Source organism: Cydia amplana, chromosome 6, assembly GCF_948474715.1.
Source record: "Cydia amplana chromosome 6, ilCydAmpl1.1, whole genome shotgun sequence".
In the NCBI taxonomy this organism is placed as follows: Eukaryota; Metazoa; Arthropoda; class Insecta; order Lepidoptera; family Tortricidae; genus Cydia; species Cydia amplana.
This window is the reverse complement of record NC_086074.1, coordinates 18475950-18490307: the sequence shown is the minus strand read 5'-3', so window position 1 is coordinate 18490307 and position 14358 is coordinate 18475950. Positions and strand designations below refer to the sequence as shown.

The 14358-nt window shown below is 36.2% G+C and overlaps 1 protein-coding gene across 1 annotated transcript; it reads right to left on the bottom strand.

Moving 5' to 3' along the window:
- Nucleotides 1-3169: 3169 nt before the first annotated feature.
- Nucleotides 3170-14044, bottom strand: LOC134649021 (dynein axonemal light chain 4). Its single transcript, XM_063503711.1, has 2 exons — nucleotides 13835-14044; nucleotides 3170-3437 (listed from the first exon to the last, which is right to left on the bottom strand). The coding sequence occupies exons 1-2, from the start codon at nucleotides 13898-13900 to the stop codon at nucleotides 3189-3191; spliced, it is 315 nt and encodes a 104-aa protein (XP_063359781.1). The 5' UTR covers nucleotides 13901-14044; the 3' UTR covers nucleotides 3170-3188.
- Nucleotides 14045-14358: the final 314 nt, after the last annotated feature.

Here is a 14358-nt window from a genome sequence, read left to right as displayed (position 1 = left end):
ATCATAAACTCTGTTAGTTTGCAAAACAAGCAGGTGTTCTTTAGCTTCATACGAAATTGATTAGAATTTGTATCGTTTAACATATAAAATTCTATTGATTATTATGAATTGTTTTATTGTAAACAGCTGTCAAAATCAAAATTAAAACCCTTAAAACGCCAACGACGCCTAAACTAAAAACGTTATGAGTTCAGTCAAAGAAAACTTGACCGCTTAAGAAAACCGTTAGCATGGACTGCCGCATGCCGTTAGGTACAGTTGACGTCAAAGATATATTTACACTTTTGCACCTTACTCCTTTGCAATAAGGCGAAAAATGTAAACATATCTTTGACGTCGACTGTACATTCCTTTCACAGCCACTATCAGTCAATAGTGGTGTGACTAGGCACTAATCGATAATGTTTCAAACAATCAGGTCAATAAAATACAACTTTTTACAAAATATTGTGATTTATTTGTAGATTTATAAAATAATTATACTATCAACACCATCACTCGCATAAATATAAGAGTTATATTAATCAATATACCTATATTAAATAATGTCATGCAAAAAATGCATCTCTTGTTATGGCCTCGATTTGTACGTCCTCGTACCTTGTCCCAGAATATCATAACGATTACAAAAAGTACGTATAATTGACAAAATAATTGTAAAAACTGCCCAGTACTCATACAACAAGCTCAAAACATTTCAAGCTAAAACAGACGTTATGGTGTTGTCGTAAGGATTAAGTTAATTGTCTAAAGTTGTTTTTCCTTTTCATAATTATTTCTGACGACTTGATATGACTCAATGGACAATGGAAGCTGGGGGATTCTCATAGCTCCAAACGAACCGCCTTTAAGACGTCCAGTATAAGCATATTCTCCTATTCTGTGTAAATGCCGCGTCTTTCAAGGTCACCCTTATTCTGGTGCGTTCAGCGACGGTTAGGTAAGTGACGGGAAGCACTGCTCTGCCCACGGTCTTGGACAGCGCTCTCAAGGTCGCTCGATGGTTATAGAACTTATAGAGCTATTACAATAATGGTTTGCGATAATTACGGTGTTTGCTAGCATTCATCAAATCTGTTCCTTGCTCTATCTCTTATAAAGAAAATATTTCAATTGAATATTGTCCCTATTATAAGTAAACAAGGCTCAATATCGTCCAAATGGAAACAAAGTACGCACGATGCTAAATGGATTATCAGAATACTTACATTCGTTATTGATTGTAGGTATTGGGCAAGTTATGTGCATTTGGCATTATCTTAATTTGGATGCTCTCATATACCTAATGGTGAACGTGTATTAATTTATTTACCGCCTACATCATTGGGTACCTAGAGTAATGCAATATAATAATCGTAGTATTTAATTAAGTATTAATTCAATAATATCTGGTCTTGCACATTGCGATGCACAACCAAGCGCGCAAAAATGACCCATGACACGCTCATCTTGCTCTAAAAATAAGATTTATTATTATTGTGTTAATGCCGTAAATGTGATTGGATGGCTCGAATAAATAGGTAGGGTTTAAAGTGATAGAGCAAAGTAATCAGATTATTAGCATACCTATTAGTGTCCTCCGGCGCAGAACCTATTATGTAAATGTACTGCCAAGGAATTTACATACTCTATCACAGTGACAATAACATGAGATCCCTAGAGGGCTATTGGCGGCTTTCGCATTGCTCTTCCGACGTGTCTCGGAAGCCGGTGTTGCTCTATCTAAGGCATTGCAAGTCACTGTGATTAAGGTATGAAGAAGAAATGACTGTATGTGGGGTACCTAAACTACTACTACTAATGGACTAAAGTACTAAACTACGCACTGAAAAGTAAGAACCAGCCATTGGCGTCACTACATAGTACAAAACAATGTCGCTTCCCGCTGTCTCTCTGTCCCTATGTAAGCTTAGATCTTTAAAACTACGCAACGGATTTTGATGCGGTTCGGATCAAGAGGAAGGTTTATGTATAATTTGTTAACCCGTGCAAAGCCGGGACGGGTCGCTAGTATTTTTATAGGACACAAACTGTGCCAATCGTTGGTTGGGTTCCGATAATAGTTAATCGTTTCAGTAGGTAACAGGTACTTATAAAATGTTAGGTACCTACATTTGTATGATCGGTTAAGATTTTTCATATCTTTAAGCTTGTTTAAAAATATAGGTAACTTGTTCTTTCGACAACAAGTTTCTATAAAATATTCAGCTCGTGTCCCACAGAAATAACCAAAAGAAAACAATTTTACCGCAGTCATTTACCCAGACTTATGATAATAAAGGCTACTCGTGTTTGTAGCGGCTCGGATTTACATACGAATGCATCGGCGTTCCAGACATTTCGTCTCGAGGCATTACTATAATAGCCTTAAACGCTACTTCGAGGTAATCAAAGGTACAACTAAAAATAAGTATAATAGTTACAGAAAATATCTTTGTAGGTTTTAGGTTTACAGCTAAACATTTGTTTGCTGGCTAACATTAACTCCGACGTAATGCCATTCTTTATATGCTGTAGGTACGTTAAACATTCTCACAAAAGAAGTAATTATGTTTATGTCGGTGCTAAACATCAGTGCGCCAGCGTTTGCGGCAATTGCCGCTTTTTAGGCAAATTGGCTTGAAAAGTATAATAATCTAAAACTAAGAATAAAACCCTTTGATAAAACCTGTCTGACGCACTGCTCTATATAGACACCTTCGGTACTGGCTGGTACAGTTCGCGCACGAAATCCGAGGAATCATAGCGTGCAAACTGGATGTTCGAGCGAGATTTGTGGCGTGGGCCCGTGGGGTCTATATTCTCTATATTAAACAAACACAAAAGTAAACATGACGTGTAAGTGAACGCTGCTTTAAAATTTTGGAAACTTAAGTGGTATCCAGATGAGACAATTTTTCGCCAATCTGATGAAATTCTCCGATCGAATCAGCAGGTGCGGACACATAAATGCCAATTTTCATAGTAATTATCTATGGAATGAATTTTCCTGATCAAATCAACTGATTTGATCAGTCCCGTCTGGATACCACTTTAACGCCACGCTGCGCTGGACGCTCACCACTGAGGCCAAACCCTTAGGTAAGTACCCCTGTTTGCCGACACCTCCACACCCTTCAATGCACCCCGCTTTCTCATTTCGAAATTCCACAGACTACTTGCGCGGACCTTGCTTGTATCGCTAAATTCTAAGAGCACTTCCACATCATAATCGCCTGGTTCCCCCCAAAGTAGATATAGCAGATGGTGGTACACTCATAGGTGATCTCGAACCCGTAGCTCTCCCCCACGACCACGTGGAAGGCGGGGCCGAACTTCTTGTCCATGTTCTCCTTGACCATGCGCGCCGCTAGCTCATTGTTGTTGGCGTACTTCTCGCACGCCGTCACGGACAGCTCGAGGGCCTCTATCCGCATCTCTTCGCTCATGTCCGTGTGCTGGGGAAATGGAAAACTGTTAGGACAATGTTCGTACCGGTTTAATTAATTTCAATGATTAAAAAGATTACTTTCTTTACCTACCCAGAGAAAAAGTGGTAAAACAGCCGTATTCAGGTGAATTATTTAGAAAAGAATTATAAAAGTGTAAAAGTGGGTCATATATATATACCTACAGTCCGAAATGTCCGAATTGAAGAACTTACATAATGTACAAAAAAACGAATATAAGTCATGTTGCAAGTTGCAGCAAAATACCTACCTTAACAAAAAAGCGGCCAAGTGCGAGTCGGACTCGCCCATGAAGGGTCCCGTATTTAGGGGATTTATGACGTATTAAAAAAACTACTTACTAGATCTCGTTCAAACCAATTTTTGGTGGAAGTTTACATGGTAATGTACATCATATATTTTTTTTAGTTTTATCATTCTCTTATTTTAGAAGTTACAGGGGGGGGGGACACATTTTACCACTTTGGAAGTGTCTCTCGCGCAAACTATTCAAATTAGAAAAAAAATGATATTAGAAACAATATCATTTCTGAAGACCTATCCATAGATACCCCACACGTATGGATTTGATGAAAAAAAATTTTTTGAGTTTTAGTTCTAAGTATGGGGAACCCCCAAAATTTATTGTTTTTTTTTTTATTTTTGTGTGAAAATCTTATTGCGGTTCACAGAATACATCTACTTACTAAGTTTCAACAGTATATACTTCTTATCGGAAAAAAGTGGCTGTGACATACGGACGGACAGACAGACATGACGAATCCATAAGGGTTCCGTTTTTTGCCATTTGGCTACGGAACCCTAAAAATTGAGCGAAGTGGAAAATTGATCCCGGGACTGGGCAGTCAACATACTCTATCTACCTACTTTCCTTCTGGCACTGTGCTGGTGACTATGTTTTACAGCACACCTTTAGGGTCAAAGAAAAAGGAAACTTTTTACGGAACAAATTAAGAAGTTAACCCAACACGCCTCATGGTGGTCGTTTGTGATCCTCTCAATAAACACCAAATACCTAATGGCTTCTTAGCCTTATCGGATGCACTAAAAAAATAGCGTCACGTAACCTACAACCTAAGGCTGCTTACAGACGAGCGACAGTACGTGACACACTGTCGGCGACGGTCGCTGACGACCGCCTGCGACGGCTATCGGCGACGGTCGGTGACTGTCGGCGACGGTCGGTGACTGTCGGCGACGGTCGGCGACTGTCGGCGACGGTCGGTAATAGCTGTCGCGGCGTCGCTCTTGTGTCACAGCACGCAGTCTTCGATGTGTAGTTCAAGAAAGAGCACGTATTTTCTTTTTCAAAATGAGTAATGACGATTTTGATGCTGATGCATTATTGTTTAAAAAAAATACGTGCTATCTCTTGAACTACATCGACAACTGCGTGCTGTGACACAAGAGCGACGCCGCGACAGCTATCACCGACCGTCGCCGATAGCCGTCGCAGGCGGTCGTCAGCGACCGTCGCCGACAGTGTGTCGCGTACTGTCGCTCGTCTGTAAGCAGCCTAACTGAAATCATCAAAATTCCAAAGAGACCACAATAAAGAATTGACTTTGCTGTAGAAGGTATTCTACAAAGTTCGCAATGAATCTTGGGTCAATATGAAATTGATAGAGTGCCTTCGTGGTGAACTGATTCAATATGTTTTTTCCCAAATTAACTTTGGAGTTATTGATTTTTTGTGTAAGGCACACGATATGATGAATATTGAATTTCGAACAAATGAGGTGTCCCGTTAATGAGATTTGAGAGGCCTCTAAATATACAAGATGTAGCTGAGTAAATAGATAGATGAATCCGATAGAGGCGGACAGCATGGTCATCATCTATCTAGGTACGTCTTTATTATACCTACGCGTATTCGCAGTGCCTTATTATCTGTTTAATATCAACGTAGGTCGTAGTCCCAAATACTCCCATCCACCACTCGCTCCCATTAACCATCGTTAAGAATTAGGACTACGTAATCTATTGACAGGTATTTTAAATGCTGTCATGCAAAAGGTAGATGATTTGGGAGGTTTTTTAACATGTGGGAGGATAACAGTTGGATAACCGAGGACTCACAGTGCAGAGTTAACAACAACATATAAGTTAAGAAAAGGGGAAAACAGGTTCTATTTACTGCAGTCATAGCACAAACTTCGTGCAAATGCACCTCTTTCGCCACACCGAACACTGTGAGGTATGGGATAGGGCATGAGGACAAGCTAGGTTTCACCCACTTCACCATAATCTTCCGCAAGTTATAGATAAAAGACAGTTAGTAAAGACACAAATGGGATCTCTATGTCCAGTTTTAGCTCCCTAGTCTATCATCCACATAGATCTAAGAGGGAAAACAAACCCGGCGCGGAACCGTGACGTATCGCGTTACGCCGTTCCGCCGTCAATCATTCGCTGCTAAATTGCCGTTTCTTTTCTATTTATGTTATTCAAAGTAAGTAGGTACCTAATATTATACAAGTATTGTAGGTATATGAGGAGTTGACAGTCTTGCTTCAGTTGCTGCTCCGGCTATTATGGTGGCCGCAAGAAAGAAATGCTTACCGCAACTTGCACCATAATCTTACAAACCCAGGACTAACCGGTTAATTAAACTGTTAACCCAGTGTCTTATTGTACTGGTAACCATGGTAACTCCATGTTTAACCGCTTAACCACGGGTTATTGAATGGTGCAAGTGGCCCTTACCAATTTGGATAAGAACTGGGGCTCAGCCAAGATACTAATCGTTTGCTAGTCATATTAAGTCTCTCTGTCGCACTTATATGGAAGAATGATAAACTTCTGCTTCAAACTGCACAAAGGCTTCAAGGTTTGGGCTAGTTTTAACGACGCTAGTCCAATGCGGATTGCGGATTTTCTTATTGGGCTTCCTCGCAACATTTTCCTTCACCACAATAATAGTACGAGCCGGGGTTTAAAATCACAACCTCTGGTTTTAGGCCTCGTGGATATTTACCGATTTATAAAAAAAACGGGAGCATGTACGTAGAGTGACGCATCTATTTAACATGGTTTATGCTCAACATACATCAGCCAAATTAAACAAACGATCAATTTAGAAAAGCGGAAACCGCGGTATTGTCGATGCCACACGCCACACACATCCAAATATTTGGACTGACACGCATCACACGCATATTTTCCATTTCCAACAAATCTTAGGCAATGCTTAAACAATTACGCTCCGCTTTACAAACTTAACTTTTCCGTCGTTATCGTCTCAAAGATGAATGAAACTCTTATTAAATCTTCAAAGATTGTTTGATTATTTAGTTTTTCCAACGGTAAAGTAAAGTTTGTTTTAAGTATATTGTTTGTTTTGGCGGCCGTTAGAAACCGCCGAGTAGTTTCGATAGATGTCGGACGCCGCGCCGTACATAGCGTTCTATAAATGTCTGGTTGAATGGATTGCTTTGCGTACGTGTCTTTGTAGAATTTTAGATTTAGATGAAGCTAATATATGTAAATAAAGCCTTTTTGTTGCCTACCATTGATTATCTATGAGTACTTGTGACACATATGTTGAGACATTAAATGTCATAGGCTTTATTCAATTAATAAATTATATTGAAAATAGATATTGATTAAAATACAAAGATATGGAATATTAGCTTTAAATGTTGTTTCTCTTTCAGGTAAGAGTTTTAGTTATTATTATTTCGGTCTGTATTATTATTTAAATATCATTGTTTGTAATAAAATTTCCTCTTTCAGAGCAACACAATTTAGTTTTTATTTCGTCGTGTCTCAACGGACACTATAACATATTATAAAACAACATTTCTACAGCTATTCTGAACCACCATGGAAAAACTTAAGTTTGAATTTGTTGTGAAAGCGGGCGAAGATCCGAAAACAAATGTATGCTGCATGACGTCGATTACAAATGCGGACAAGAATATTTTTTTGATTCCGGAAAAACTGCAACCAGTGAGACTGCACGAGACGATTATCAAAACCCCAGCATACGAAAAAGTCAAACTTACGTTACAAAAAAGACATGATAAGAGACAAGTATGGATATCAATGACACCAGAACAGATAAGTATTTATATGGATGAAGATGGAAATATGCAATTTAAAGGATATTTGTTAGAAGAAATTACACTTGAACCTCAACTACAGGCGCCAGCTGCGGGTATTTCAGAAGAGGCATTGGCAAAGATCTTGGAGAATTTTGTTGATAAAAAGAGAGATATATCCAAGAATCAGAACATAAAGAAACTGACCGAGAAAATGGTTTTAGAAAAATTTACGAACAAAACGACAAATGCAAGTCAATGGCTGACTACTTTTGAGACCGAGTGCCGTCGTGTAGGAATAGAAGAGGATACACAGAAGATCGAGACGCTTAGGTTGTTTTTGGAAGATTCCTGTTTGGACTGGTACAGGTCAATGATAATTAAATTTACAGTGGACTCGGACTGGTCGCAATGGAGCAAAATGTTTTGTGAAACTTATGCCGACAAAGGTTGGTCGCCGGTCAGGTATGCAATGTTTTTTAAATATAGACAGGGATCTCTACTCGAATATGCTATAAAAAAAGAAAGGCTTCTGCTAGAGATAAATAAAAAGATGGATAAATCTACGTTGATAGACCTTATTGCTATAGGGTTGCCAATATTTGTAGCTGATAGGATAGACAGAGAAGATCTAAAAGAAACTGAGGATTTATTTAACAATCTTAGAGGTTTAGAACACTTGGTGAGCAAGAAGATTTGGGAAAAAAAATCGGTGAGTTTAGAAAATAAGAATAAGGAGAAGAATGGAAAAGATTATCATCCATGTAGAATTTGTGAAAAAGAAAATAAGGGAAACCGGTACCATCCTGAGTCGTTGTGTTGGTTTAAAAATAAAAATACTGATGGGCCAAAACGGGAGCAAATAAGAAGCGTTAATCATTCCGAGTTAGAGGTAGAATTAAGTGAAATAGATCCAAAAAACTTGTGATTCCGCCATTAATTAAAACTAAGCTATTGTTAAATAATACTTTACAACTTCTAGGAGTTTATGATTCAGGGTCTAATGTATCTTTAATAAGTTCGAAGTTGTTGCGTATTAAAAATAATACAATTAGCAAAAAAGGTGTAACTGCTTACTTGAGAACAATTGATGGCGTTAAAAAACCTATAGGAATGGTAACTTTAAAGATAAAGATTTTTGATATGGAACATGACGTTAATGTGTTCGTTGTAGATGAGAAGAATTTTAACTATGATTTCTTGATTGGGTTAGATTGCATAGGGAAATTCCGCCTCACCCAACATGACACTTTAGAGATTACACAAAATACACAGATGATAGAAAATGATAAAAATGTCGATACCGGAAATGCTATAATGTATCCCGGTGTATCAGATTCCGAAACAGAAGAAAAACAAAATATAAGCTTAAAACATAATGATTTGTGTATAGAAGAAGAAACTCGAAATGAAACAAATAACATAATATATGAAATAAACTTTAATGAGCACATAGAGGTTAAAAATTTTGATGTTGCAGTGAGTCATTTGACTTCGCAGCAGCAATCTGAAATAGACGAACTGATTAGTAGATATAAAACACTTTTTGCAAAAGATAAGTTTGATATAGGTACAGTGAAAGATTATGAGGCACACATTGACCTACAAATAGAGAAATATTGTAGTAAAAGACCTTATAGGTGCACATTTGAAGATAGGAAAGAAATAGAACAACAGGTATCACAGCTATTACAAAAAAAGTTGATTGAGGAGTCGTATAGTCCTTTTGCCGCGCCAGTAACATTAGCTTACAAAAAAGAAGACGGAAGAAAAACAAGGTTGTGTATAGATTTTCGAGACTTAAATAAAATTGTAGTTCCTGAATCACAACCGTTTCCATTAATTGAAGACTTAATGGTTAAAACAAGAAAGTGTAAATTTTTCTCGGCATTAGACATAAACTCAGCTTTCTGGTCAATTCCTATGAAGGTTGAAGATAGGAAAAAAACTGCTTTTGTCACTCAAGAAGGGCATTATCAATGGACCTGTCTCCCTTTTGGTTTGAAAACCTCACCTGCCATTTTCCAGCGAATACTGAGTAGTATTATAAGAAAACATGGATTATCAGATTTCACGGTAAATTATATTGACGATATTTTAATATTTTCGGAAACATTTACAGACCACATAAAACACTTGTCTTTACTGTTGGAGGCAATATCAAATGAAGGGTTTAGATTGAAATTCTCAAAATGTAACTTCGCACAAGATTCAGTTAAGTATTTAGGTCATGTCATACAAAATAATACAATATCTCCGCTAAAAGATAATTTGATTGCCATTAAAGATTTCCCTATACCAAAAACACAAAAAAATGTTCGCCAATTTTTGGGTAAAATAAACTTTTACGGAAAATATGTTCCAAATATATCACTAATATTAGACCCATTACATAATTTGTTAAGAAAAGGACAACTATTCGTGTGGTCAGAAAGATGCCAAGAATCATTTGAGACTATAAAAAAACTATTGTGTTCACAACCAATTTTAGCAATCTTTGACCCAGATCTGCCCATACACATTTACACGGATGCATCAATCCAAGGCATAGGCGCGATTTTGAAGCAACCTCAGAATAATGCAGAGGAGAAACCTTGCGCATATTTTTCAAGAAAATTAAATGATACTCAGAAAAAGAAGAAAGCTATATACTTAGAATGTTTAGCGATCAAAGAAGCAGTAAAATACTGGCAATATTGGCTCATAGGGAAGAAGTTTACAGTTTTCTCAGACCATAAACCTCTTGAAAAGATGAATATTAAGGCTAGGACGGATGAAGAATTAGGAGACCTAACATATTACTTATCACAATTTAATTTTGAAGTAGTTTACTCTCCAGGGAAATACAACATAGAAGCAGATTGTTTAAGCCGGAATCCGGTATTAGAACCAAATGAGAATCAAGATGAAACATTAAAAATCGTAAACTTTATCAAATTAGAAGACATAATAGATGATCAAGATAATAATGAAGATATAATACAAAATAGAAACAAACTGAAGTTAAAAGATAATGTATACTATAAGAATATTCGAAAAAAAGATAAAATTATTCTAACAGAGGATTTTTGTAAAAAGATTATTGAAAATACACATAATTATTACTGTCACATAGGCATAAAACAAATGGAAAAGAAAATAAAACCTTTCTATGTAGCGAAAAAATTATCAAAACATATCAGGGAATTTTGTGATAACTGTGAAATTTGTATAAAAAATAAATCCAGAGGAAAATTTAAATTTGGATTAATGTCACACTTAGGTCCTGCTACATTCCCGTTTGAAATAGTGTCTATTGACACTATTGGTGGATTTGGGGGCTCACGCTCCACAAAAACATATTTGCATTTACTTGTAGATCACTTTACAAGACATGCCTTTATTTTGACATCTAAAACACAGAATGCTAGTGATTTTATAAAGCTTGTTCAAAAAGTTCCTCAGGGTAATAAAATTGGCACGATTCTGTCTGATCAGTACCCAGGTATAAATTCAAGAGAATTCAAGCTCTATTTAGAAAATGAAAATATTCCCATTATATTTACTGCAGTAAATGCCCCATTTTCTAATGGATTAAATGAGAGACTAAACCAAACTCTGGTCAATAAAATCCGATGTAAGATTAATGAAAGAAAGGATAAGTTAGCATGGACAACTATTGCTCACGAATGTACTCAAAGGTATAATGAAACGGAACATACAGTGACAGGGTTTTCTCCAAAATATTTGTTGGAAGGACAAAGTGTAGATATTTTACCGATAGAATTAAAGCAAGGAGGAACGAGGAAGAACTTGTTAGAAGATAGAAAAATTGCGTTAGAAAATACTATAAAGTCGCATAATTATAATAAAAAACAATATGATAAGAATAGAAAAATGTGTGATCTCAAAGTAGGAGACTTAGTATTTGTGGAAAACGGAAATCGCTTAAATAGAAAGAAACTTGATGAAATAAAAGTTGGTCCATATAAAATCTTAGAAAAAATATCAGACTCAATTTATAAGATAAACACGGGACACAGGAAATTAGAGTCAAATTTTTTTCACATAACGAAACTTGTTCCAATATCAAAAGAATCTTAAGTGTGCTATAATATAGTAGGTATATTTTCTCATAAATATCATAATCATAATATGATATTTATGAGTGGGGGGGGAGATGTAAATAAAGCCTTTTTGTTGCCTACCATTGATTATCTATGAGTACTTGTGACACATATGTTGAGACATTAAATGTCATAGGCTTTATTCAATTAATAAATTATATTGAAAATAGATATTGATTAAAATACAAAGATATGGAATATTAGCTTTAAATGTTGTTTCTCTTTCAGGTAAGAGTTTTAGTTATTATTATTTCGGTCTGTATTATTATTTAAATATCATTGTTTGTAATAAAATTTCCTCTTTCAGAGCAACACAATTTAGTTTTTATTTCGTCGTGTCTCAACGGACACTATAACATATTATATATATATCACGGGCTTTAAGTTTAACGGTTTCGGAGCGTGCTAATGGTGAAATACCATTGGGATTTTATTTTTGTTAATGGTAGAAGTGGCACGCACATATTATGTTTAGTGTCAGCTAAAGTGTGAATGAAACGTTCCCTCTCTTAAAAATAAATTGATGTGGGTAGTATCATATTGGACGAGCTTAACACATTTGGTCGACATAAGAAGTCCGGCCTGGTACCGTAGAGTTTCCTACCTTCACCTGGGTTTTGACACTTTTCCTAAAAAATCTCTCAAATTTGAAAGCATTTTAATCCGTTAAGGCGAAAAAACGTTTTTTAGTGTTCCTAACTATCAGTATTCACAATTGAAACTTTGAATTTCATTGGTTAAGTTGGTAAAAAATGGCCTCAAAGGCAATAGGCGATGTTTGGGTATTTTTCCCAATCTTCGCCTACGGCATGCTTTACCGCTAATAATACACTTTTCTGTGACTAACACATGTTAAGTCGTATCTATTTGGAATGTGCTACTATACTATGAACCTTAATTACACCAGACTAGACATATTTTAAAAAAACGGTGTAGTAGGCGAAGTTTGGTAACAGTCTGAAGTTGGTTTCATACATTTTCTATAACGAAGCTAGGGCTGCCAAAAATTAACCAACATGCCAAATAAAGGGGAGTAATGGTTTATAAGTAAAAAAAATATAATTTTTAACAAAAATATTTAATATTTAAACCTGGCTCGCTGAGCAACTTCTGTTGCTGACTGTACAAAAATATTTAAATTTGGAAACAAGTAATGCCATCCACCACCAATAGGGTATTTGACTACTAGTCAAATCAGTTTCTTTTTTCGAACTGTCAAAACGATTTTGCTACTATGGGGTTTATTATGTAACATTAGCATGTGACGTCACAATCAAGTTACCTATTGTTTATAGTTTTATACCGGTTTTAAAATATAAATTGTGTCTAAAAAATAACTGCTGTCTACGTTTCTCTATTAACCTTATGATGCTTTATTTCATGCATGGTGTAAAATAATTTATTTGAAATACTTACAGTCAAATACCCTATTAATGTGGTAAAACAAATTTGACAACCCTAGGGGTAGGCGAAATTTGGCAACAAGATGGACGCAAAGTACCTTCACCAATGTTTTATCCAATTGTGACTTCTAAACGTAAGCTAGCCATTAAATAATAGTTTCATATGAAAAAGAAATAGTTATAGTATATAATCATGTAAAGAGTTTAACATTACCTGGTCTGTATCACTGTTAAAAACCGAAGTTCAAACACTGGCTTAAAAAAACGTGTGGTCGGCGTCGCGAAAAAACCTCACTGAACGTAAACTGTGTGAAGTTAGCCGCAGATTGTTCGAAGAATGTTGACACCCGTAAAAATACTTTGTATTTAGTAGTTTTATGTAAGGCTTACATTAGAAACATTTTGTTAATGGCAACTTTTGTCAAAGTAGGCGAAAATAGGGAGCCCAGGCAAAGATACGAAACTCTACGGTACCTTACATGTATCGAAATCGGAATTGTCATTTTCCCTCCTATAATATTGTCCTTAGCTCACTAAGTGAATTGTAAATAATAAATGACAATGTATGACTATTACTGAATAAATGATATGATATGATATGATATGATATACGTAGTTAAACAACGTATAAATATAAAACCAGTGACCTAATCTACGCTGATCCTGATGAAGATGAAGACATCTTGGCGCCTGCACCTTATTTACATAAGAACTTCTCAGTCATTCGAATACCACTCTTAACTTGTCACAATAAAGCCTCAATTACATTAGATCTATAAGCAGGTCCTGAATGACAACATAAACAACAACAATAGATAACAGTTAACACTCACACGAATCAGAGGGTACGTGTGCACAATCTTCTCCACTGGCGCCCCGGGGGCTGCTTCATCCGCCATCTCCAAGAACCACAAAAGTCACAACACAACGAACTAAATGCACAGACGAGTGAATCGGCTCGCGTCTCCCCGCTGTTTACGCGTTGCCTTGACGACCGACGGAGGCGGGAATCGCGCGATTGATTTTTCTCACCGACGCGGATGCGGCCAGCCTTGCTCTGTCATGGACCAAGTTCATTCGTAATGAAGTTCGTATAGGTATCTCTTTAAAGATCATGTTGTTTTAGTTTTTTTGATATCTTTGATATGAGTACAAAATTCGTACAAAATTAGAAAAATATTATACAATAGTCTGTCAAACATACTATAATAAAACTTGTTTTAAGTTATAGAAGTACCTAACTTAGGTTCATTTAAATTCGCAATTTATTAATCGTTTTTAAATTTCTATTTCATCTCAAAATTTCAAAATCGATCTCATTATATAAATAGGTATTCTTTGAATTTGGCGGTTAATG

Bases quoted from the DNA above. Each gene is read 5' to 3' on its own strand.
- LOC134649021 (XM_063503711.1), bottom strand. From the start codon at position 13,900: ATGGCGGATGAAGCAGCCCCCGGGGCGCCAGTGGAGAAGATTGTGCAC. The intron at 3,438-13,834 runs GTGAGTGTTAAC...CCATTTCCCCAG, and splicing joins ACACGTACCCTCTGATTCGT to CACACGGACATGAGCGAAGA.